Source organism: Pelodiscus sinensis, chromosome 30 (genome assembly GCF_049634645.1).
Source record: "Pelodiscus sinensis isolate JC-2024 chromosome 30, ASM4963464v1, whole genome shotgun sequence".
Taxonomy (NCBI): Eukaryota; Metazoa; Chordata; order Testudines; family Trionychidae; genus Pelodiscus; species Pelodiscus sinensis.
This window is the reverse complement of record NC_134740.1, coordinates 814653-837152: the sequence shown is the minus strand read 5'-3', so window position 1 is coordinate 837152 and position 22500 is coordinate 814653. Positions and strand designations below refer to the sequence as shown.

The following is a 22500-nucleotide window of genomic DNA, read 5'->3' as shown; positions in this document are numbered from 1 at the left end:
CAGGCCCCTTAATCCCTGAGGACCCCAGGTGCCCAAGGGGAAGGGGGACCGGGGCAGGGGGTCACTCACCCAGCACAGCCCAAAAGCTCTTCAGCTCCATGGTGGGTTGAACCGGCTGAGGCTGAGAGCTGCACCCTCCATGCCCGGCCCGGCCACTCTGCTGACAGAGGAAATGCTGCCTGAGGGAGGTAGCCCCGCACCCCTCCAGGCCCCAGGTGTGAAGAGTTGTGGGCACCTTGGCTCAGCCCCAGGGCTCCCAGCATGCCTTGCAGCTCCCAGCTACGCTGCACCCTCCAGCCTCACAGCCCTAGCTGTGAGCAGCCAGGGGGTTAGGCGGTGGAAGGATCTGTTTCACTGCTGTGTCCTACCAATGCAGCCAGGTCTGGGGAGGGACAGATGGGGAACTGACACACACAACAGGAAGGCTCAGCCAGGCCTGAGATGCAGCCAGCTCTGGGGTGGGACAGGCGGGGAATGGCCACACAGAACACCACATGGGGAGGCTCAGCCACGCCTGAGATGCAGCCAGCTCTGGGGTGAGATAGGAGGGGAACAGCCACACACAACGCCACATGGGAAGGCTCAGCCGGGCCTGAGATGCAGCCAGCTCTGGGGTGGGATAGGAGGGGAACGGCCACCCACAACGCCACATGGGAAGGCTCAGCCAGGCCTGAGATGCAGCCAGCTCTGGGGTGGGACAGGTGGGGAACGGCCACACACAACGCCACACGGGAAGGCTCAGCCGGGCCTGAGATGCAGCCAGCTCTGGGGTGGGACAGGAGGGGACACACACACAGTCCCGCTGTCTCGGGCCCCCTCATTCCAGATAACCATCTACACCCCTTGACACCATGCTTGGGTCCCCTTGTGAGCCCCCCCACTCCCTACATGACACACCCCCACCCCACAGATCCTCTCCCCGCAGCTCACGCCCCCCCCCCTCCCCACTTCCTGCAGCGTTTCCAGGAGCCGTGGCCCCAGGCCCAGCCGAGAGACTGTGGCTGCTGCTGGAAGAGAGACTCAGCCGTGTCCAAGCTGCGAGACGATGACCTCAGACCACAGAGCTCAGCTGAGCCGGCTGCAGGCGCCTGGTGCTGGGGAGGAGGCCGGCGGCTCGTCACGCGTGGACCGACCCTCTAGGGGGCGCCGGTTCTGATCCTGCCCCAGGCCAGGGACTGGCTGGCTCGGGGGCTCTGTGCGCTGGGGTGGGGGGCTGTTGGTTGCCCCAATGAGGGCTGATTCCATGTCCCAGCTCGGGGGGGTCTGATAGAGGCCAAGTTCAGAGACACAGGGGGCGTGGCCTGAGATTGGGGGCGTGGCTTGTGATGGGGCGGAGCCAGCAGCCCCTAGACTGGGCTGTAGGCCACAGGGAGCCTGCAGCCGGCTCAGCTGAGCTGTGGTTTGTGGACGGCTTGCAACTCGGCCACGGCCGGCTGGAACCGGCCCTGGCCTGGCCCAAAATAGCCCCTGGAAACGCTGCAGGAAGTGGGGGGGGTGGAGTGAGCCCGGCCCTGCGCTTCGGGGGGAGGCCCTGGGGGATCGTGCTGCTGGGGAGTCAGTGCTGGCCTCAGTTTCCCAGCGTGACACCAGGAGACGGAATGAGGAGGCCCCGGACAGCGGGACTGGGTGTGTCCCCAGCCACCCCAGAGCTGGCTGCATCTGAGGCCCAGTTGAGCCATCCCGTGCAGTGTTCTGTGTGGCTGTTCCCTGCCAGCCCCACTCCAGAGCTGGCTGCATCTGAGGCCCAGCTGAGCCTTCCCATGAGGCGTTCTGTGTGGCTGTTCCTCATCAGCCCCACCCCAGAGCTGGCTGCATCTGAGGCCCAGTTGAGCCATCCCGTGCAGTGTTCTGTGTGGCTGTTCCCTGCCAGCCCCACTCCAGAGCTGGCTGCATCTGAGGCCCAGCTGAGCCTTCCCATGAGGCGTTCTGTGTGGCTGTTCCTCATCAGCCCCACCCCAGAGCTGGCTGCATCTGAGGCCCAGTTGAGCCATCCCGTGCGGTGTTCTGTGTGGCTGTTCCCCGCCAGCCCCACTCCAGAGCTGGCTGCATCTGAGGCCCGGCTGAGCCTTCCCGTGAGGTGTTCTGTGTGGCTGTTCCTCATCAGCCCCACCCCAGGGCTGGCTGCATCTGAGGCCCAGTTGAGCCATCCCGTGAGGTGTTCTGTGTGGCTGTTCCTCATCAGCCCCACCCCAGGGCTGGCTGCATCTGAGGCCCGGCTGAGCCTTCCCGTGAGGCATACTGTGTGGCTGTTCCTCATCAGCCCCACCCCAGAGCTGGCTGCATCTGGGGCCCGGCTGACCATCCTGTGCAGCGTTCTGTGTGGCTGTTCCTTGTCAGCCCCACCCCAGAGCTGGCTGCATTTCGAGGACACAGAGTCCCTCCACCCCCTGGCTTCTTGCTTCTGGGGCCCCGAGCCGAGGAGAGCTGCAAGGCATGCTGGGAACCCCCGAGATGAGGCTGTGGTCAGCCCGGCTCCGCGCCCACAGCCCTCGACACCTCGGCGCTGGGTGGGGCGGTGACTGCATCCCTAGGACAGGACTTCCTCTCGCAGCGCCCATAGGGCCCCGGGGCCCGGGCCGCTGTCAGCAGAGAGGCAGGGCCGGGCGTGGAGGGTGCAGCTCCGGGCCTCGGCCGGCTCAACCCAGGATGGAGCTGAGGGGCCTCTGTCCTGTGCTGGGTGAGTGACCTCCTGCCTCAGTTTCCCCATCTCCTCTGCACCCTCTTTGCCTCCTTCCCCCTCCTCTTCTTCCCCTCCCCCCCTCCGCTCCTGGCCTCGGTTCTTCTCTTTGCTCTCTGCCTTTTTCCCCTCTCGCCCACTTTCATCCGCTCTCTGCGTCACGGGCTCCCCCACCCCGGCCCGGCCCCGCTCTGCCTCCCCCCACCGCCAGCGCGCCGCGCGCTGCTTCCATCCCCCGAACAGGGGCACGCGGCGGGGAGGGCTGCAAAATGACTCACCTTCCGCCGGGGCAGGCCCGGATCCCAGGCCTGCCTCGCCCCCCACCCTGCCCTGCCCTGGCCTGGCACGTCCCCTCCCCACCCTCCACCCCCGACGCCTGGCTTCCTCCGAGGTTACCAGGCCCGGGGCCTGTTTCTGGCAGGTTCTGTCCCAGACAGACAGACCCTCGTACCCGCCTTCCCTGAGGCTTGTCCCCGCGCCCCACACGCAGCCGCCCCTCCCCAGAGCGCAGGGGGCTGGTGACCTTTTCGGGCTCCACTTCCCGCTGCTTATTCCTTGCAGGGGGCGGCCCCTGCCTCAGTTTCCCCCTTGCTCTGTGCGCTGCCGGCAGGGAGCCGCGGCCCGGAGCCAGAGGGGGCGGCGGGACAGGGACGGTCCTAGAGCAACGGGCCCCGTCCTGCCCGACCCCGGCCGAGATGTGGGCCCCCAGTTTGGGAAGACACCGAGTGAAACTGACCAGAATCCTGTCGCTTTCACCCAGCTGCTGCCAGATGGGGGAGGGGCCTGCCCTGTGCCGGAAGGCCTGGCCTGGCAGGGCGGCCCCAGATCTGTGGGACAGGGAACCAGGGACCCTGAGGTCCAGCCCCCTGGCCTGACCCATGGACCCACCTCCGGGTCCAGCCCCGGCTCCGTCACCTGGCTCTTTCCCTTTCAGTCTCCCCCTGCCCTGCCAGGGGTGACTGTAAATCCACCACCCGGGCTTCTCTCCCCCACAGCCCTCGCTCCTGCCCCACATCTCCCCAGGACCCCCCAGAGCGCTCACCCCCTCTTGTCTCCCTTCTCACAGCCTGCCTGCAGCTCCTCCCCCGGCTGGTGTGGTCCGAGGCTCCCGACCCGTCCCCTGGTCTGTGCCCGGCGATTTGGGGGTGTCGTGGTTGGGGGGGCTGGCTCAAGGGGGCAGGGGCTGTCCCCTCTAGGGGGCGCTGGCTCTGATAGGGCCCCATTGGGAGGGACTGGATGGATGGATGGATGGATGGGGGAGGGGGGTGGGCTGTCTCTTTTCCTCGCCCTTTTCTGGTGTCTCGCTCCCACCCCCCGGCTGTGGGGCAGGGTGGGGGCTCCACACAGAGCCAGTTCTGGCCTGAGCAGGCTTTCTCCTGGGGCGGCTGGACCCAAACAGGCCCCGTGGGTCGCTCCGTGTCCCGGCCTGCACCCCATGTGCCCCACATCCCGCCCCCTCCAGCCCCCTCTGTGCCGGAGGCAGAAGTGCTCAGCGGACGTGCTCAGCCCCCATGCGCACCGGGATCCTGCCTCTTCCGCAGCACAAAGGGGGGGGCTGCCCCCAGGCCTCCCACACCGGCCAGATCCCCCGGCTGGGCCCGCAGCTCGCCGGCCCCTCCACCTGCAGCAGTTCTGGGGAGAGGAAGGTGGCCAGAAGTGCCCATCCCCCAAGAGCCACCCTGTCCCCCTTGCCAGGACCGGTGGGGAGAGGGGCCGGGGGCCCCCGCTGGGTCTCTCATCCCATCAACTGTGCCTGGCGCCCCAGTGGCCAAGCGGGGCCCCCCCACATCCCCTCAGCTCCCTCCCTTCGTCTGCACCCCCAGTGGTGGCAGCCGGTACTGCAGCCCCAGGCCCACGAGTTCCCCCCAGTGGCCGCGGGCGGTACTGCAGATCCACCAGCCCCCTTTCCATCTCTCCAACTCTCTCTCCTTCTGCCCCCACTCCAGACCCCACCCCAGGCGGTATTGCAGCCTCCTGCCCCCCCAGCCCGCCCCCCAGTGGCCGCGGGCAGTACTGCAGATCCACCAGCCCCCTTTCCATCTCTCCAACTCTCTCCCCTTCTGCCCCCACTCCAGACCCCACCCCAGGCAGTACTGCAGCCTCCTGCCCCCCAGCCCGCCCCCCAGTGGCCGCAGGCAGTCCTGCAGATCCCAGCCATACCAAGGACTTCAGGTGTGCAGGGGGATCTGTGGGTCACCTGCCCGGTGCTGTTTCCAGGCAGAGGAATGGGGCTGGGTTTTATCATTTTGTTTCCAGGGTCTCACTAGCCTCTTTCCCGCCCCAGCTGCCCCCCCCTCCGCCCCTGCTCCAGACCCCCTGCCGCCCCCCACCCTCTCCCTGGACTCCCAGTACCCTGTGTACTACCAAGGGGAGCGTCTTCAGCTCAGCTGCTCGGCACCCAGCGGCGAGGCGGTGGCGGGATACAGATTCTACAAGGCAAGGGGGACCCAGACGCCGGAGGAGCTCTCGTCTCCCAGCGGGGCAGGCCGGCTGGAGCTCCGGGCTGAGACGGGGACCGAGGGGCCGTACACCTGCCGCTACTGGAGAGCGGAGTCCGGGCAGGAGATCGCATCCAGGGACAGCAACCAGGTCCATGTCACCGTGCATGGTGAGTACCCCTCGGCTGGGCGTGCCAAGGCCCCGGGGAGATGGGGCTGATCCAGCCTACCAGAGCCTGAAATCCGGGCGACAGATCCTGTCGGAGAGAAGTCAGCCAGTGTCCCTCTCCGTGCAAGGTGAGGCCACTTTCCTTGGGGGGTGCAGTGAGATATGGGGGTGTTCTCTCTCTGGGAGCTCCCCCATCTCTCTAGCCCCAGGTCCCCCAATTCCCAGCAAGTCTCACCCGTCATCCTGCCCATCCACTGGCTTGCTCTGGCCGCTATGCGTGTCATCCCCTGGCCCCAGAGCAACAAGGGGTCCAGCCCCACAGCAGCAGCTGAGAGGATATGAAAACCAGTTTCGCCAGTGCTGAAAAGGTAAGAAAGAAAGAAAGAAAGAAAGAAAGAAAGAAAGAAAGAAAGAAAGAAAGAAAGAAAGAAAGAAAGAAAGAAAGAAAGAAAGAAAGAAAGAAAGAAAGAAAGAAATCAAATGGCACAGACCAATTGCAAAGTTCCTGGTGCAGGCTGGTAGCGCAGATGGGACAAACTGTGACTGGTCTCTCTCTGGGATACATGGGCTGCGAGGAACCCCCTGTTCTCACTGGAGGAAAGGCCGTCCCAAGAGCCTGTCCCGGCAGGACACCGTCCGTTTCTGGCAGCAGCCACGGCTCACAGGCTGGTGCGAACACTCCCGGCTGTGGCTTGGCACCACTCGAGGTGCATTGTCAGTCAAGTGCTGCTCGTCCCATGACTGGCCGCCCCGTCGCGCTAGCTGGCCAAGCCGGCTGGGGTCCCCCAGAAGCGAACACGAGCAATACCAGCCCAGCGCTGACACGCCTCACTTCACATGCACAAGTGGCACAGGCATGCGAGCCGTGCAAACCGCACCAGCCAACCATCAGCGTTCGAGATCCCTCTCCCGGATTCACTTTGCACCAGATTTGGTGCCAACACAGAACCGCGGTTGCAACAACGACATGCCGGCTCATCTCCCCATCTGGTAACATCCCACCCGCAGGGTCGAGACAATGCCCCAGTATCCCCATGGGCTGTGGGCTGCGAGATCTGCGGTAGAGGCTGATGGAGAGGGCTTGTTCTTCTCTCTTCCAGACCCACCGGCGGCCCCGTCCCTCTCCCTGAGCCCCCAGCATCCCGTCTACCTCCCTGGCGAGTCCATCACGCTTACGTGCTCCCCTCCGCAGGGGGCTCCGGCGGCTGCTGGGTTCTGGTTCTCTGGGGCTGGGGAACAGAGGGTCTCATCTGGGAGCAGCCACACCCACATCCTGCACATCACGGAGCCGGGGGACTCCGGGTCGTACACCTGTGCGTACTGGATACACCTGCATGGGAGGGAGATCCACTCCCTGGCCAGCCGCCCCGTCTCCATCCATGTCACAGGTGAGCTCCATGCGCCCGGCCAGCCCCACGACATGTGTTCTGGGGAGATCCCAGCTCCAGCAGGACGCCAGGTCCTAGGGCACATCAGAGGGGATACTGACCCCCCTACAGCCCCTGGGGAGCCCCAGAGGGAGCAGGCAGGGGGGTGGTATCCCCATGGGGATCTCTGGGGTGTGATTCGCCCTCTAGGTTGTGTCTCAGGCTGGGGTGGGAGCTCTGGGCTGGGAGTCACCGATCTCAAGCCAGAAGGCCCCCCCCCCCCCCAGCTGCACAGGGAGCTCCCCAGGCTCCCTGGAGGAGTTAGGGCAGACTTCATAGGATACCTGCCTGGCTGGCTTGAGACATGGCCAGGGATGGGGAACCCCCCTCGTTCCTGAAATCGCCCCCCTGTGACCTCTCTTCCAGCCCCCCCGCTGGCCCCCACGCTCTCGCTGGGCCCCCCCCACTCCCTGTATCTCCCAGGGGAGCCGGTCCAGCTCAGCTGCTCGGCCCCCGGGGCCCAGGACGTGTCGGGCTACAGATTCTACAAGCAAACGCCGGAGCAGAGCTCTGAGGAGCTGCCATCACCCCGGGGGGGACCCCGGCTGGAGATCCGGGCTGCAGTGGGGGACCCAGGGATGTACACCTGCCAGTACTGGAGCAGGCGGTCCGGGCGAGAGCTCCCCTCGGGGATCAGCCAGCCCCTCGCCGTACCTGTGACGGGTGAGTTTCCCTGCCGGGTGCTCTCGGGGAGAACAGGTGGTACCAGGGGTGGGGCTGTTTCCCCCTTGGGAGCAGGCTCTGGCTGAGCCCCCAAACTAGTGGGTGGGTGCTGCCGGGCGTAGGGACTCACCCAGCTTTGCGTATGGCCTGGCACAGCTGGGGGGTACAAGGGCTACCCGGGGGGGACTCTGAGGGGGGCTATCGGGGTGCTGTCCGACAACACCAGCACTGGGATGGAGGGTGAATGGCAAGTTGGGGGCACGGACTCACTGGGGGGCAGGACCCGTCTCTGAGCTGGGGGGGTCACAGTCTGAGCCGTCTTTTTCCCTCTTCCCTGCCCCATTGTCTCCGTCTACCCCAGAGCCACCTCCTGCCCCCCAAATCGCCCTGGATCCCCCGCACCCCGTGTTCCTCCCAGGGGAGCGGGTGACTCTCTGGTGCTCGGCTCCCCCGAGGCAGGAGGTGGCCGGGTACAGATTCTACAGGCAGCCAGGGGAGCTGATTGGCACCGGGGTCCCTGATCCGACGGGGGGCGCCCTGATGGATCTGAGCGCTGGGCCGGGGACGGCCGGGCTGTACGTGTGTGTGTACTGGGCACGGCGCGCCGGCAGAGAGGTGCCGTCCGAGGAGAGCCGGCCTGTCGCTGTGTCCCTGACAGGTGAGCTCAGTCCGGTCTCTGACACCCCAAAACCCTGTGCCCCGTCCCCCTTCATCTCCTCCATCTGCACCCCATCTCCCTGCCCCCCATCCCTCTGTGCCCCGTTCCCCTGCACCTCCCCCACCTGCCCCCATCCCCCTGCCCCCCATCCCCTATGCCCCATTCCATTCACCTCCCCCACCTGCCCCCATCTCCCTGACCCCCATCTCCCTGTGCCCGGGGGGGTTCCCCCTTGGGAGCAGGCTCTGGCTGAGCCCCCAAAACCAGTAGGTGGGTGGTGCCAGGTGTGGGGACTCACCCAGCTCTGTGTGTGTCCTGGCATGGCTGGAGGGTACAAGGGCTGCCCGGGGGGGACTCTGAGGGGGGCTATCGGGGTGCTGTCCGACAACACCAGCACTGGGATGGAGGATGAATGGCAAGTTGGGGGCACGGACTCACTGGGGGGCAGGACCCGTCTCTGAGCTGGGGGGGTCACAGTCTGAGCCGTCTTTTTCCCTCTTCCCTGCCCCATTGTCTCCGTCTACCTCAGAGCCACCCCCTGCCCCCCGAATCGCCCTGGTTTCCCCGCACCCCGTGTTCCTCCCAGGGGACCAGGTGACTCTCCGGTGCTCAGCTCCCCCGAGGCAGGAGGTGGCCGGGTACAGATTCTACAGGCAGCCAGGGGAGCTGATCGGCACCGGGGTCCCTGATCCGTCGGGGGGTGCCCGGCTTGATCTCAGCGCTGGGCCGGGGACGGCCGGGCTGTACGTGTGTGTGTACTGGGCACGGCGCGCCGGCAGGAAGGTGCCATCCGAGAAGAGCCGACCCGTCAATTTGACCCTGACAGGTGAGCTCGGTTGGGTCTCTGACACCCCAAAACCCTGTGCCCCGTCCCCCTTCATCTCCATCTGCACCCCATCTCCCTGCCCCATTCCTCTCTGCCCCATTCCCCTGCACCTCCCCCACCTGCCCCCATCATCCTACACCCCATCTCCCTGCCTCCCAATCCCCTGCACCTCCCCCACCTGCCCCCAACTCCCTTACCCCCATCTCCCTGTGCCCTGCTCCCTTTCACCTCCTCCACCTGCCCCCATCTCCCTGTGCCTCATTCCCCTGCTTCCCTGAACCCCATCATCCTACACCCCATCTCCCTGATTCCCATCATTGTACACCCCTGCATTTCTGCACCCCACCCTCAGCAACCCATCCCCTGCTCCCCTTTCCCACTTCTTCCCTGCACCCCATCTCCTTGTCCCCCCGTACTCTGTCCCCTTTCATTACTGCACCCCCTTTGCCTGCACCCCGCACCCCCACGTCCTGTCCCTTGCACCCCTGCCCCTGCACACTGCACCCCAGGGTGGCTGGTGGGAACTGGGCCCCGTTGTGCCCTGGTCTGGGGGGAGCTCACCCCACTGGGGGCTGGGCTGGGCTGAGGGGGAAGCCAGGCTGCGGTTCTGTGTCGGGAGTAGCTGGGCGGGGCAGGGCTGCTGGGGCACCCAGGGGCATGGAGAGCCGGTCCCACCAGAGCAGACGGGGGGGCTGGGCTGGTCCACCCCAAGCTCTGAGCGAGCGGGTCTCACGGTGCCGTTACCATCCGGGGGCTGAGGAGGGGCGAGCGACGGAGCCCAGAGGAGCCAGGGGAACAGAGGCAGGAGCCGGGCCGGGCTGGCTGGAGGCTTCCCATGGGGGGGGCCGCCCTGGCCTGGCCTCCGGCAGGAGGGGGGAGGCAAAGACCCAACTGGCCCCAGGCCCGACTGGGCGTTCGGAGACCTTGGCAGCAGGAGGCTGAGATGAGCCTCGTTTCCCCCCAGATCGTCCCCCGAAGCCCTCGGTGTCCCTGTCCCCCGACTCTCCAGTCTACGTGTCTGGGGACAGGGTGGAGATTCGCTGCTCGGCTCCCCCCACGGCCGCCCCGGAGCGGTTCAGGTTTTACCAGAGCGGGACGGTGATTGGACACCAGCCGGGAAACACCTCGACGTGGCAGCTGGACCTTCAAGAGATCGGCACCGGAAACGCCACCCGGTCGTTCTCCTGCACCTACGAGCAGCGGATCCAGGGCAGGCCGGTGCCCTCCCACACCAGCGACCCCGTCTCCATCCCCGTGTTCCCGGCGCCGGCCGCCCCGTCCCTGCGGCTCATCCCGCCCCACCCGCTCTACGTGACGGGGGAGACGGTGACGGCCGAGTGTGTCGCCCCCGCTGGGCCCTACGAGCCCCGGGCCCACCGGCTGCAGAGAGACGAGGAGCCGGGTGCGGAGATGCCGGGGCCCCGGCACAACCTGACAGTCACACCCAGCACCCGCGGGCGCTACCGGTGCGAGTACAGCACAGAGCTCCACGGGCGCCGCCTCCAGTCACCCCCCAGCCCCTCGGTGGTACTAGAAGTGACGGGTACGGAAAACCCCCAGTGCCCGTCATACGCTAGAGCCCCCTCGCCCCCCATCAGCCCTGCTGACCCCTCCCCTGCTCCCCACAGATCCCCCTCTCCCGCCGGAGCTGAGCATGGACCCCCCGTCCGGAGCGGTGAGGGAGGGGGCCCCCCTGCTCCTCACCTGCAGGGCCCCCGGGGACACCACCCAGCGGAGGTTCCACTTCTACCAGGACGGGGCCGAGCTCAGCCCCCCGGAGCCCAGCGCCAGCCCCGAGCGCCGCTTCCCGCAGGCCGCGCCGAATAACAGCGGGAACTTCACCTGCGGGTACGAGGAGCCCGTGGGCGGGAGGTGGATCCTGTCCCACCCAAGCCAGGCCGTGAACGTCGCCGTGGCAGGTGAGGTCTCTGCTCCCCCCCCACACACCCAACTCCCCCCCAGCCCTGGCCACCCCTGGGCGCAGTACCGGATCCTGACACCAGGGGGCAGTGCTCCCCAGGGGGCGGGGCCCACACCCAGAGCATCTGGCAGGCAGAAAATGCCTCTTTAAAGGGGAGGTGGCAACGTGGCCCCAGCCCTGGCTGGGATCTGGGGGAGCTAGGGGGTCCGCAAACCCCGCCCCCACCGTTGACTCCTCCCCTGCTTTCTCCAGCCTGGTCTCTGCCCATCCCCCTGCTGGCTGGGTGCGGGGGGGCCGCCTTCGCCCTGGTGCTGTTCTTTATCGTCTGTCTCCACCGGAGGAAGAAGGAAGGTGCGTGAGGTGGGGGGGATGGGACCCAGGCATCCGGGGGGGGGAGGGGAACACAGGGTATCCCCTCCTGGGGTCCCACAGCTCTCAGTCCTGGGGGGATGGGACCCAGGCATCCGGGGGGGAGGGAAACACAGGGTATCCCCTCCTAGGGTCCCACAGCTCTCAGTCCTGGGGGGATGGGACCCAGGCATCCGGGGGGGAGGGGAACACAGGGCATCCCCTCCTGGGGTCCCACAGCTCTCAGTCCCGGGGGGATGGGACCCAGGCATCCGGGGGGGGAGGGGAACACAGGGTATCCCCTCCTGGGGTCCCACAGCTCTCAGTCCTGGGGGGATGGGACCCAGGCATCCGGGGGGGAGGGAAACACAGGGTATCCCCTCCTAGGGTCCCACAGCTCTCAGTCCTGGGGGGATGGGACCCAGGCATCCGGGGGGGGAGGGGAACACAGGGTATCCCCTCCTAGGGTCCCACAGCTCTCAGTCCTGGGGGGATGGGACCCAGGCATCCAGGGGGGGGGAGGGGAACACAGGGTATCCCCTTCTAGGGTCCCACAGCTCTCAGTCCCGGGGGGATGGGACCCAGGCATCTGGGGGGGAGGGGAACACAGGGTATCCTCTCCTAGGGTCCCACAGCTCTCAGTCCTGGAGAGGATGGGACCCAGATGTCTGGGGGGACGGACACAGGGCATCACCCCCAGGGTCCTCCAGTTCTCAGTCCAGGAGCTAGGGGGGAATCCGGCATCCGGGGGGGCACAGAGCATAGCCCCCAGGGGTCCTGCAGGATTAAGTCCTGGGGGGGTGGGTTCCAGGCATCTAGGGGTGGGGGGGCTCCCCCTTTGGGAGCACCGCAGTGGGGGGGGAGAGGAGGTCCGGGGGGCGGGGACTCTCGCTTTAATCCGGCCCCTTTCCCTTCCTCCCCCAGCCAACCTCCAGCATGACACGTAAGTCCCCCCCCATCCCCCTCCAGCCACCTTCCGGCTCATCGTTCCCACCCGTGTGCGGGATACATTTTGTTCCGTGCGCCGAGGCCTGGGGGGATGGGCACCACCCCGAGGACCCCAGGCTGCCGGCTGGGGCGCTCTGCTAATCAGCCGGGGGGGGGGGGTTGAATCTCTCCTGGGGGTTGCCCAATCACCCAGTTTACAGGGAACCCGACTCCCCCGGCCCTGCTGTGCCCACAGGCGTCCGGCTCCCGACTCCCCCACACCAGTCGGGCAAAATGCTCCGATTTCCCCCACGACCCCCTTGCCGCCCCCTGGGAATTACAGCCAACCCCCCCCCCCAGAGCCCACCCCATCCAGCAGCCCCCCCACCCCTCTCAGCCCCCTACTGACACCCCTCCCCTCCCCTCCCCCTTCCCTTCCAGGTCCTACTGGAAGAGCCGGGAGCTGCGGCAGTCCCAGATGAAGAGAGGGTAGGTCAGGGGGGCGGAGCCTGACCTGCCTGGCCCCGCCCCCAAAGGGCTGATGCCCCTCCCACCCGGCTGGCTCACGCCCTCTAGTGGCGACAGCCGCACGTGGCAAGCTAGGCTGGGTGGTTAGTGGGAGCAAGGGGGGGACAGGCTGGGGCTTCCTGCTGCCGGGGGTCAATCTATGGGGCCCAAAAGGGGGGCTGGGAGTCAGTGGATGCAGGGGCATGGGGCAGCTATGGGTGCCCAGGGGTTGATCGCCAGGGGGCACCAGAAGGGGGGCAGGGATATCGGGGGGCTGGAAGGGTGGGGGGTCAGGCTGAGCAGGCCTGTAGCCCCCCAACCCCTGACCTTGTGTTTCCCCCTTGCAGGTCGGCTGACAATGTCCATATCGGTGAGTAACGCCTGCCCCTCCCCCACAAGGGGGCGCCAGCGACTTCCCCTTTAAGAGGGGGGGTTTCTGACAGCCACGCCCCCGGCGTCCGTGGGGCACCATGCTGCCACCTAGGGGTGAGACGGAGAACTGCACCCGGAGGGGGACCACTGTGGGGGGGGCAGGCTGGCCAGGGAGGCAGGGGGGGGGGGCAAGACGGGGATGGGGAGCTGGCTCTGACCTTCCCCCCCATTGTTAGGTCTCCAGCAGAAGGTGGGGGACTGGCCCCAGGTGTCCCAGGACTGGGGGCTGCTCCCCAAACTTCAGGGGGAGGGGCCCCGGCTGGGGCGAGCGGCCCCCAAGGGCCACAAGGAGGAAGACGACGCAGACTCTGGGGCTGAGTTTGAATTCCCGGTGAGTCCCCCCCCCCCGGCCCACCCTATGGCATCCCTGCCCCTGCCCCATGGCATCCCTCCCCCATGGCACCCCTCTCCCCCTGCCCCATAGCAACCATCTCCCCCGCCCCATGGCATCCCTCCCCCTGCCCCATAGCGCCCTGCTTCATGGCATCCCTCCCCCAGGGCACCCCCTGCCCCATGGCACCCCTCTCCCCCTTCTCCATGGCACCCTGCCCCATGGCATCTCATCCCCAGGGCACCCCTGGCCCACAGCACCCCCTGGGAGGTCCCCAGCACCATGGCACCCCTCTCCCCATGCCTCCCTTCCCCATGGCACACCCTGCCTAACCCCCACCCTACCCTGCCCCCCCCCCCCATCCCAGCATGACCGCTCCCTCTCCTCTCCCCCCTCCAGGACGGCGACCCCACCTACGTGAAGCTCAATGTTTCCTGCTCCACCTTCCGGCAGGGCGAGGACCGCCCGGCCATCCCGGAGCACCCCTACAACGCCATCGCTCCCTGACCCCCCCTACCCCCCCACCAGCTGCCGACGGGGCCCTCTAGTGGGAAGAGCAGGGGGCTGGGAGCCAGGACTCCTGGGGTCTCTCCCCAGCTCTGGAGGGCAGCAGGGGCCAGTGGGTAGAGCAGGGGGGCTGGGAGGCAGGACTCCTGGGGTCTCTCCCTGGCTCTGGAGGGCAGTGGGGGCTAGTGGGTAGAGCGGGGAGGCTGGGAGCCAGGACTCCTGGGGTCTCCCCAGCTCTGGAGGGCAGCGGGGGCTAGTGGGTAGAGCGGGGAGGCTGGGAGCCAGGACTCCTGGGGTCTCTCCCCAGCTCTGGAGGGCAGCAGGGGCCAGTGGGTAGAGCAGGGGGGCTGGGAGGCAGGACTCCTGGGGTCTCTCCCTGGCTCTGGGAGGGCAGCGGGGGCTAGTGGGTAGAGCAGGGGGGCTGGGAGGCAGGACTCCTGGGGTCTCTCCCCAGCTCTGGAGGGCAGCAGGGGCCAGTGGGTAGAGCAGGGGGGCTGGGAGGCAGGACTCCTGGGGTCTCTCCCCAGCTCTGGGAGGGCAGCGGGGGCCAGTGGGTAGAGCAGGGGGGCTGGGAGGCAGGATTCCTGGGGTCTCTCCCTGGCTCTGGAGGGCAGCGGGGGCCAGTGGGTAGAGCAGGGGGGCTGGGAGGCAGGACTCCTGGGGTCTCTCCCCAGCTCTGGGAGGGCAGCGGGGGCCAGTGGGTAGAGCAGGGGGGCTGGGAGGCAGGACTCCTGGGGTCTCTCCCTGGCTCTGGAGGGCAGCGGGGGCCAGTGGGTAGAGCAGGGGGGCTGGGAGGCAGGACTCCTGGGGTCTCTCCCCAGCTCTGGGAGGGCAGCGGGGGCCAGTGGGTAGAGCAGGGGGCTGGGAGCCATGACTCCTGGGGTCTCTCCCTGGCTCTGGGAGGGCAGCGGGGGCCAGTGGGTAGAGCAGGGGGCTGGGAGGCAGGACTCCTGGGGTCTCTCCCTGGCTCTGGGAGGGCAGCGGGGGCCAGTGGGTAGAGCAGGGGGGCTGGGAGCCAGGACTCCTGGGGTCTCTCTGACCAGGAGTTTCGCTCTGAGGGTTGGAGTGGGGGGAGGGGAGGTCTGTACTGCCACAAAAGGGGGTGCAAGCGGCTCGTTCCCCCCACCCCCGCCTGGCTGGGGGAGGGGGGTTAGTCACCCCCCTCGTGTGAACAGACCCACCGTGCCGGCCTGGGGGCCACCAATAAATGTTTCTGTGATTCAACCAGCTCCCTCCGTGGCTTAATGGGGGGGGGGGGGGGGACACAGCAGGGGGGGCTGCGCCGGGACTGGGGGACACCTGCTCCCACTCTAGAAAGGGGGGGCTGGGGGCCAGGACTCCTGGGCTCTCTGCCTGGCTCGGGGAGGGCAGTGGGGGCTAGCAGTTAGAGCAGGGGGGACTGGGAGCCAGGAATCTTGGGTTCTCTCCCAGCTCTGCAAGGGAAGCGGGGCCTAGTGGTTAGAGCGGGAGGGCGGGGACCCAGGACTCCTCTGTTCTGGCCCCAGCTGTGCCTCAGTTTCCCCTGCCCCAGAGCACAGCGGCTCTACCACCTCCCTGGCTCCATCACTGCCCGTCCCGCTTCCCCCCCCTCCCCGGGCCCAGGGACCTTGGAGTTTGTCCCCTCCCGGCTTGTGTCACCCGGCGCCGTGGGGAGCAGAGTCCAGGCTGGTGGCGGCGGAGGGACGGACGGAGCCCAGAGCCGGACAGACAGACCCTGGCACCATGGACTACGTCAGCGCGCTGGCCCCCTCCGCCCTGCTGCAGTGAGTGGGTCAGACCCCCACGGGGGGCAGGGGGGTCTCTGCCCGAGGGATGGGCCATTGCACCCCCACGCCCCCCTTCCCTGACTTGGTGTGTCCCCCCAGAATGGGCCCTGCCCAGGCCACAGGACACCCCCTTTTCCCGCCCGGCCCTGAGCCCCTCCCCTTGCAGAAAATGGTATCTCCCACCCCTGGGGTCCCCCCCCGATGGGCCCCCCCAAACAGAACAAGGGGACCCAATCCGCAGGCTGCCCCCCCCCCCCGTGGCCATGGTCTGGCCCCCACCTGGCTCCCCCCCAGGCACCCCAGGATAATGCCCCCTCCCCCCAGGTCGGTGTCCAGCGCCGGGTCGGAGCTGAGCCGTCGGGTGTGGGCCCCCCGCGCCCCCCCGCAGCGCCCCTTCCGCGTGTGCGACCACCGGCGGGCGGCCCGCACCGGGCTCACGGCCGGGACCCTGCAGGAGCTGCTGGCCAAGGTGAGACCCCCCGGCCTGGCCCCCGGCCTGCCCCAGCCCCCCACCTCACTGCCCCCACCTCACTGCCCCAGCCCCCCTCGCTGCCCCCCCTCACTGCCCCAGCCCCCCACACCCCCCCCTCACTGCCCCAGCCCCCCACGCTGCCCCCACCTCACTGCCCCAGCCCCCCACGCTGCCCCCCCTCACTGCCCCAGCCCCCCACGCTGCCCCCCCCTCACTGCCTCCTGCCCCTCAGCCTCAGCCCCCCCCTCACTGCCCCAGCCCCCCACGCTGCCCTCACCTCACTGCCCCAGCCCCCCACGCTGCGCCCCCTCCCTTCCCCAGCCCCCCACACTGCCCCCCCCTCACTGCCCCAGCCCCCCTCGCTGCCCCCCACACTGCCCCAGCCCCCCACACTGCCCCCCCTCACTGCCCCAGCCCCCCACGCTGCCCTCACCTCACTGCCCCAGCCCCCCACGCTGCCCCCCCCTCACTGCCTCCTGCCCCTCAGCCTCAGCCCCCCCCTCACTGCCCCAGCCCCCCACGCTGCCCCCCCCTCACTGCCCCAGCCCCCCCCGGCCTGCCCCTCTCACTGCCCCAGCCCCCCACGCTGCGCCCCCACCTCACTGCCCCAGCCCCCCACGCTGCCCCCACCTCACTGCCCCAGCCCCCCACACCCCCACCTCACTGCCTCCTGCCCCTCAGCCTCAGCCCCCCGCCGCACTGTGCTCCCCGGCACCCCCTGTGCCCCCCACCTCACTGCCCCATGCCCCTCAGCCCCCCACCGCACTGTGCGCCCCGGCACCCCCTGTGCCCCCCACCTCACTGCCCCATGCCCCTCAGCCCCCCACCGCACTGTGCGCCCCGGCACCCCCTGTGCCCCCCACCTCACTGCCCCATGCCCCTCAGCCCCCCACCGCACTGTGCTCCCCGGCACCCCCTGTGCCCCCCACCTCACTGCCCCATGCCCCTCAGCCCCCCACCGCACTGTGCTCCCCGGCACCCCCTGTGCCCCCCACCTCACTGCCCCATGCCCCCCAGCCCCTCCGGCCCTCAACCCCCTCCACACCGTGCTCCCCTGGCACCCCCTGTGCCCCCCACCTCCCAGCCTCTCCCACCTCAGCTCCCTGCACCCCGCCCAGCCCCACCCCGCTGTCCCCAATGGGCGCCCTCCGTCTCCATCCTGCTCCCCCCACAGTGCCTGGTGTCACCTGCTGCCTGCACCCCACCCCACACTGCCCCCCGCTGCTCCCTCCCCTCCGTGCCCCACACCACCCCCTCACTGTTCCCCCACAGCTCCCTCACCCCACACCACGCCCGCGCTGCTCCCCACCCGATTGCTGCCCCCACAGCACCCTTCCCCCTGCCCCCCCCCACAGGCTGCTCCCTCACTCCATACTCTGGGGGGGGCTGGCCCCTCCCTCCTCTGCCCCACAGGCCACAGAGGCACTGCTGCTGGGGGGGCTGGTGCGGCTGGTGCTGGAGGAGGACGGGACGAGCCTGGAGAGCGAGGCCTTTTTCCAGACGCTGCCCCCCGACACGGCCCTCATGCTGCTGGGCCCCGGGCAGAAATGGAGCCCCCCGCGGGTGAGTGACCCCCAACCCCCCACTGCCCCTGCAGGGAGTCACCCTCAGACATCTCCCATCCCCCCACTGCCCCACCAGAGCCCCCAATCCTGCCCCAGAGCCCCCCAGCCCCTGCAGGACCCTGGTCAGGAGGCTCCGCCCCCTGGGGGACACCCTGCCCCTTGTCAGGAGGCTCCGCCCCCCGGGGGACACCCTGCCCCTTGGCCGCTCAGATGGGGGTGGGGGTCTAGAGGTAAGAGCAGGGCGGCTGGGAGCCAGGATTCCTGTTCCAGCACCAGCTGTGCCTCAGTTTCCCCTTTACCGCAGAGGGTGGGGGGAGCTGTGGAGTCTAACCCTTCCCCCACCCCCCTAGGAGTGTCCCTGTGGCCAGTCCCTCTCGCTCAGCCCCCTTTGGAGACCTCCAATGCTCCCTCCCCCCACTTCTAGGGGGAGACTCCTTCATACCCCCCACACACACCCCTGACATGAGGCCCTCCCCGCTCGGCATCCTGGGGACCCCCCCTTCCAGAAGCACCCTAGAGGCAGCTAAGGGGGGTGGGCAGCCCCACGGCGGAGGAAGGGGAAGCCCCACAGAGGGGGTGACGGGAAGTGAAGGAGGGAGTAAAGGGGCGGGGCTTCAGCTGACAGCCCTGACATCACTCACCCCTCCAAGGGGCGGGGCTCAGTGGGTGAGGTCACTACTCCAAGGGCGGAGCCTCAGCTTGGGGTGACATCACTATTCAGGGGAGGGGCTAATAGGGTGACAACACTCCCCCCAGGCAGGGCTAATGGGGTGAGATCATTCCAACAGGTGGGGCCTCCGCTTGGGTGACATCACTCCCTGGGGGCGGGGCTAATGGTGACATCACCACTCCAAAGGGCAGAGCCACAGCTCAGGGTGACATCACTATTCAGGGGAGGGGCTAATAGGGTGACATCACCACTCCAAAGGGCAGAGCCACAGCTCAGGGTGACATCACTATTTGGGGGAGGGGCTGACGGAGGGCAGGGCTAATGGGGTGAGATTATTCCAAAGGGTGGGGCCACAGCTCAGGTGATGAGATCACTAGACTAAGGGCGGAGCTAATGAGATGACATCATTCCCAGGGCGGGGGCTAATGGGGTGACATCACCCTTGCACAGGGCGGGGCCACAGCTCAGGGTGACATCACTCCCCAGGGGCGGGGCTAATGGCAGTCCCCCGCCCCCTGACCTCGCTGTGCCGCAGGGCGGGGCCCGGGCCTACGGGCCCCTGCGGGAGCGCCGGGGCCAGGACATCGCCCGCATCACCTTCGACGTCTACAAGCTGGGCCCCCGCGACCTCTTCGGCAGCCTCAACGTGAAGGCCACGTTCTACGGGCTCTACTCCATGGGCTGCGACTTCCAGTGCCTGGGGCCCAAGAAGGTGCTGAGGTGGTCGCAGCCCCCCCTCCCCCGCAGGGCCCCTGGCACCCTGCCCCCCCAGCAGGGCGCCCCAGGGCACAGCCCCCTGGCTCACCCCCTTCTCGCCCCGCAGGGAGGGTGCTGCGGGTGGCCTCGGCCCTGCTGCACGGCATGGGGCAGCTGCTGCTCGGCGCCTCCAATTACATCCGGCGGCTCCTGGAGGGGGCGGAGACCTGGCACCAGCCCTCCGGCTCTGCCCTATGAAGACTGAAGCCCTGGCCCCGCCCCCCGGCAACCCCAAGGCACCCGTGACACTGCTGCTACTCCAATTAAACGGCTATTTAAATCCATGTCTGGATCCTCTCCCTTTACCGGGGCAGGGGAGAGCTAAGGGGGCTGGCTGGGGCATCAGACCCCTCCCCCACTGGCTAACGGCCCCCTCCCACCATACACAGCAGAGCACGTAGAGAAATAGAAACCTTTATAGAAAACCAGGGGTGGGCACCAGCTCCACGCAGCTGGGAGCAGACAAGAGGGAGAAAGAGAGTCCAGAGCGGCCCCCTACTAGGGGGTCAATCCTCCGGGGACTCTATGGTTCCAACCCAGCAGGCAAGGTGAGGAGCCCAATAGACACCAGCACCTCCCCAGCCTCAGTCCTCCAACATCTCTATGGTTAGGAGCTGTAAAGACACTCAAGAGTCTCCCCTCTGGTATTCAGTCCTCCATAGTCTCTATGGTTAGGCACTAACAGGGGCATTAAAACCCCACAGTACCCAGTGCGCCAACGTCTCTATGGTGAGAAGCAAATGTGGGCAGCACCCACTCTGGCATTCAGTCCTCCAAGATCTCTATGGTTAGATACACATGTGGGCAGCACCCACTCTGGCATTCAGTCCTCCAAAATCTCTATGGTTAGATACACAGGTGGGCAGCACCCACTCTGGCATTCAGTCCTCCAAGATCTCTATGGTTGGACACAGATGTAACCAGCGCCCACTCTGGCATTCAGTCCTCCAGGTCTCTATGGTTGGACACAGATGTTGCCAGCGCTGGAAAGTGGCTCTCTCCTGGGCCCGCAATCCCACCGCTGCCCCCAGGATTCAGTCCTCCAGAATCTCAGCGAACAGCTCCCTGCGCTTGGTCTCCGCCTCCTGGTGCCGGTCCCAGTCTCGCCGGCGCTTGAGGAAATGGGTCAGGGCAAAGTTCCGCACCAGGTGGTGGCCAAAGGGGTCGTTACGCAGCGTCGGCTCCTGCTCGGCTGGGGGACAGAAGGACCCGGGTCAGAGATGCGGCCACCTCCGGGGTGGGAGGGGGACGCCTTTATACAGGGCCCCCTCGCCCTGGTGGGGCTGAAATGCAGCCACTTCAGTGGTAGGGCATGGTGGCTTTCCACCGCCTACAGGAACAGCCCCGTTCGGGACAGGAGGCGACCGAGGATCCCGTATCCAATCCGGTGGGTTAGAAGGGGCTGGCCTGAGCCAGGAAGCCGGGGGCAGGGTGAAGCGAGAGCTGGAACCGGGGGAGGGAGGGGAACTTACCCAGCTCCTGGGCGATCTGCCTCTTGGCCGGCAGCGTGGCCCGGCTCCAGATGGCGTCTAGGACCCTGCTGCCGTGTTTGCTGCAAGCCAGAGTCCCGTAGTGACCCTGAGAACGAGAGGAGGATCAGACCCGCCCCGGGGGCTGCGGGCTTCCCCGCAGCAGTGCCCCCCTCCCCCGGCCCCCACACTCACCTGCAGCCTGCCCAGCACCTTGCGCCTAGACTTGCGGGGCACGGAGGGGCTGGCCAGGAGGGCGTCGTAGACGTGGCTGCCGGCCGGGCTGCAGGCCAAGGTGACCAGGTCGCGGAAGGGGAGGGCGGCCAGGCTGCGCAGCACGGGGGAGGGGTCGGCGAAGTGCAGCAGGTGCTGGAGCAGCAGGGAGCCGTGGAGGGAAACCGAGGCCAGGGCGGGCGGGGAATCGGGCTGAGAGAGACACAGCAGGAGGGGTAAGAGAGGGATGGGATCCCCACCGGCCCCCCACCTTCCCGTCACTGCTCCAGCAGTAATCCACCCCCTCCCAGGCCCCCCCACTTCCTCAGCGGAGTCCTGCCCCAATGGGACCCCCCATCCCCCGTACTCACCTGCTCTACTGGGGGGGGCTGCGCCTCCTGCTCCTGCCCCGTGGCATAGTACACCTCGTAGGGCAGCAGGGAGGCGAAGAGGGGGACGCAGGCCGCCCGCCGGGCGGGGGGCTCCCAGCAGTGGAAGGCCTGTGGGCAGAAAGGGGGGAGCCCAACGTGAGAGCCAGGAAAGGGGGGGGGGGGAGGTTGATAGGGGAGGAGGCAAGTGGCCACTCACCTCCATAAGCAGCTGTAGCGCCTCCCGCTGGCTGGCCCCACACCGCCGGCAGGCTCCCAGCAGCGCCGTGGCCACGCCCGCGTGGCCCTGGGCCAGCACCTCCTCCAGTCCCGGGCCCAGCTCCGCCAGGACCTTCCCCAGCTGCGAGGGGACCAAGGAGGTGTGAGGGGGTGTGGCCAAGCCCCTGCCACAGGCTCCTCCCCCCGCCGGCTCCAACCTCCCTCCATAGGGCCCCCCCCATTCATCCCGGTGCAAGGTGGTTACGTTACAGGTGAATGCTACTGTCCTAGGGGCGTGCCTCAGTTTCCCCTAACACTGTAGCCCACCCCCCGCCCGGCCCCACTGACCAGCTTGGGGGACGCGGCCCCGATGAGGCGCTGGAGGGTGAAGTTGGCCACGCCATGGCCCGCCAGGGCCCGCAGCTGTCCCCGGAAGTGCTGGCGGTAGAGGGCCCGCAGCACCCGCCGCTCCGACACCTCCAGCACCTTGTCCAGCACCCGGCTGCTCGTCGGGTCCTTCAGGAACACCAGCAGGGGGCTGCCGGGAGCGAGGGGCGTTAGCCAATCAGGCAGCACCGGCCTGGCCCAATGAACATGCCCCCCGCACACCTCACAGCCAATCAGAATACAGCCGCGCACTCCGCAGCCAATCGCAATCGACCAGCCTCCCCACAGCCAATCAGAGCCCTCCTAGCCCACAGCCAATCAGAATACAGGCGCTCACTCCGCAGCCAATCGCAATCGACTTGCCCCCCCCATAGACCGTAGAACGAATCCACAGAACCAGCCCACACACCCAGCCTCCCCACAGCCAATCAGAGCCCTCCTGGCCCACAGCCAATCAGGAGGCTGACCTGGATCCCGCGGCAGGGTTCCGGGAGCTCAGGTAGCCAATCACGGAGCTGCACAGCTCGGCGCAGGTGTCCGGCAGCTTCCTGTGCAAAACCTCCAGCGCCACCTGCAGGCAGAGGCTGGCGACTTTGTGGGTGATGAACTCTGGGGAGAGGAGGGACATGGACGGGGTGAGTTGGGGGGCCACGGTGGGTGCTGTGGGGAGCAGGGCAGGAGCGCCGGCTGTAAGGGGGGGCCCCGTGGGTTGGCTCACCCGCCATGTTCTCCTGGAAAGCAGCAACGAACTCCCGCAGGAGGGCCTGGAACGAGTCCGGGACCT

At 67.8% G+C, this 22500-nt stretch overlaps 3 protein-coding genes across 4 annotated transcripts in view; 2 read left to right on the top strand and 1 right to left on the bottom strand.

The window, feature by feature from the left end:
- The first annotated feature begins 2382 nt into the window (after positions 1-2382).
- On the top strand, positions 2383-15055 carry LOC142821149 (Fc receptor-like protein 5). 2 transcript variants are annotated; one of them, XM_075911958.1, is made up of 15 exons: positions 2384-2677; positions 3744-3800; positions 4962-5285; positions 6385-6672; positions 7078-7374; positions 7736-8032; positions 8562-8858; positions 9823-10401; positions 10487-10777; positions 11032-11130; positions 12052-12070; positions 12496-12543; positions 12909-12931; positions 13170-13324; positions 13724-15055. In XM_075911958.1, exons 1-15 carry the CDS (start codon positions 2434-2436, stop codon positions 13829-13831), a joined length of 3126 nt encoding a protein of 1041 aa, XP_075768073.1. In that variant the 5' UTR covers positions 2384-2433; the 3' UTR covers positions 13832-15055. The 2 variants fall into 2 exon arrangements, with proteins under 2 accessions (XP_075768074.1, XP_075768073.1); XM_075911959.1 differs by lacking the exon at positions 7736-8032 and having other exon boundaries at positions 2383-2677.
- A 180-nt stretch (positions 15056-15235) lies between these two features.
- CIDEB (cell death inducing DFFA like effector b) lies at positions 15236-19273 on the top strand. The gene is made up of 5 exons (XM_075911962.1): positions 15236-15594; positions 15922-16066; positions 17483-17632; positions 18840-19027; positions 19132-19273. Exons 1-5 carry the CDS (start codon positions 15554-15556, stop codon positions 19256-19258), a joined length of 651 nt encoding a protein of 216 aa, XP_075768077.1. The 5' UTR covers positions 15236-15553; the 3' UTR covers positions 19259-19273.
- Positions 19274-19458: 185 nt separating this feature from the next.
- NOP9 (NOP9 nucleolar protein) overlaps positions 19459-22500 on the bottom strand; it is a 340212-nt gene continuing 337170 nt past the window's right edge. Inside the window, exons 2-9 of the mRNA XM_075911960.1 lie at positions 22435-22500; positions 22184-22325; positions 21678-21867; positions 21331-21471; positions 21114-21242; positions 20725-20955; positions 20533-20638; positions 19459-20252 (exon numbers count right to left, since the gene is read on the bottom strand). Coding sequence (XP_075768075.1) covers positions 20095-20252; positions 20533-20638; positions 20725-20955; positions 21114-21242; positions 21331-21471; positions 21678-21867; positions 22184-22325; positions 22435-22500 — 1163 coding nt within the window. The 3' untranslated portion in view covers positions 19459-20094. The remainder of the gene's footprint in view (positions 20253-20532; positions 20639-20724; positions 20956-21113; positions 21243-21330; positions 21472-21677; positions 21868-22183; positions 22326-22434) is intronic.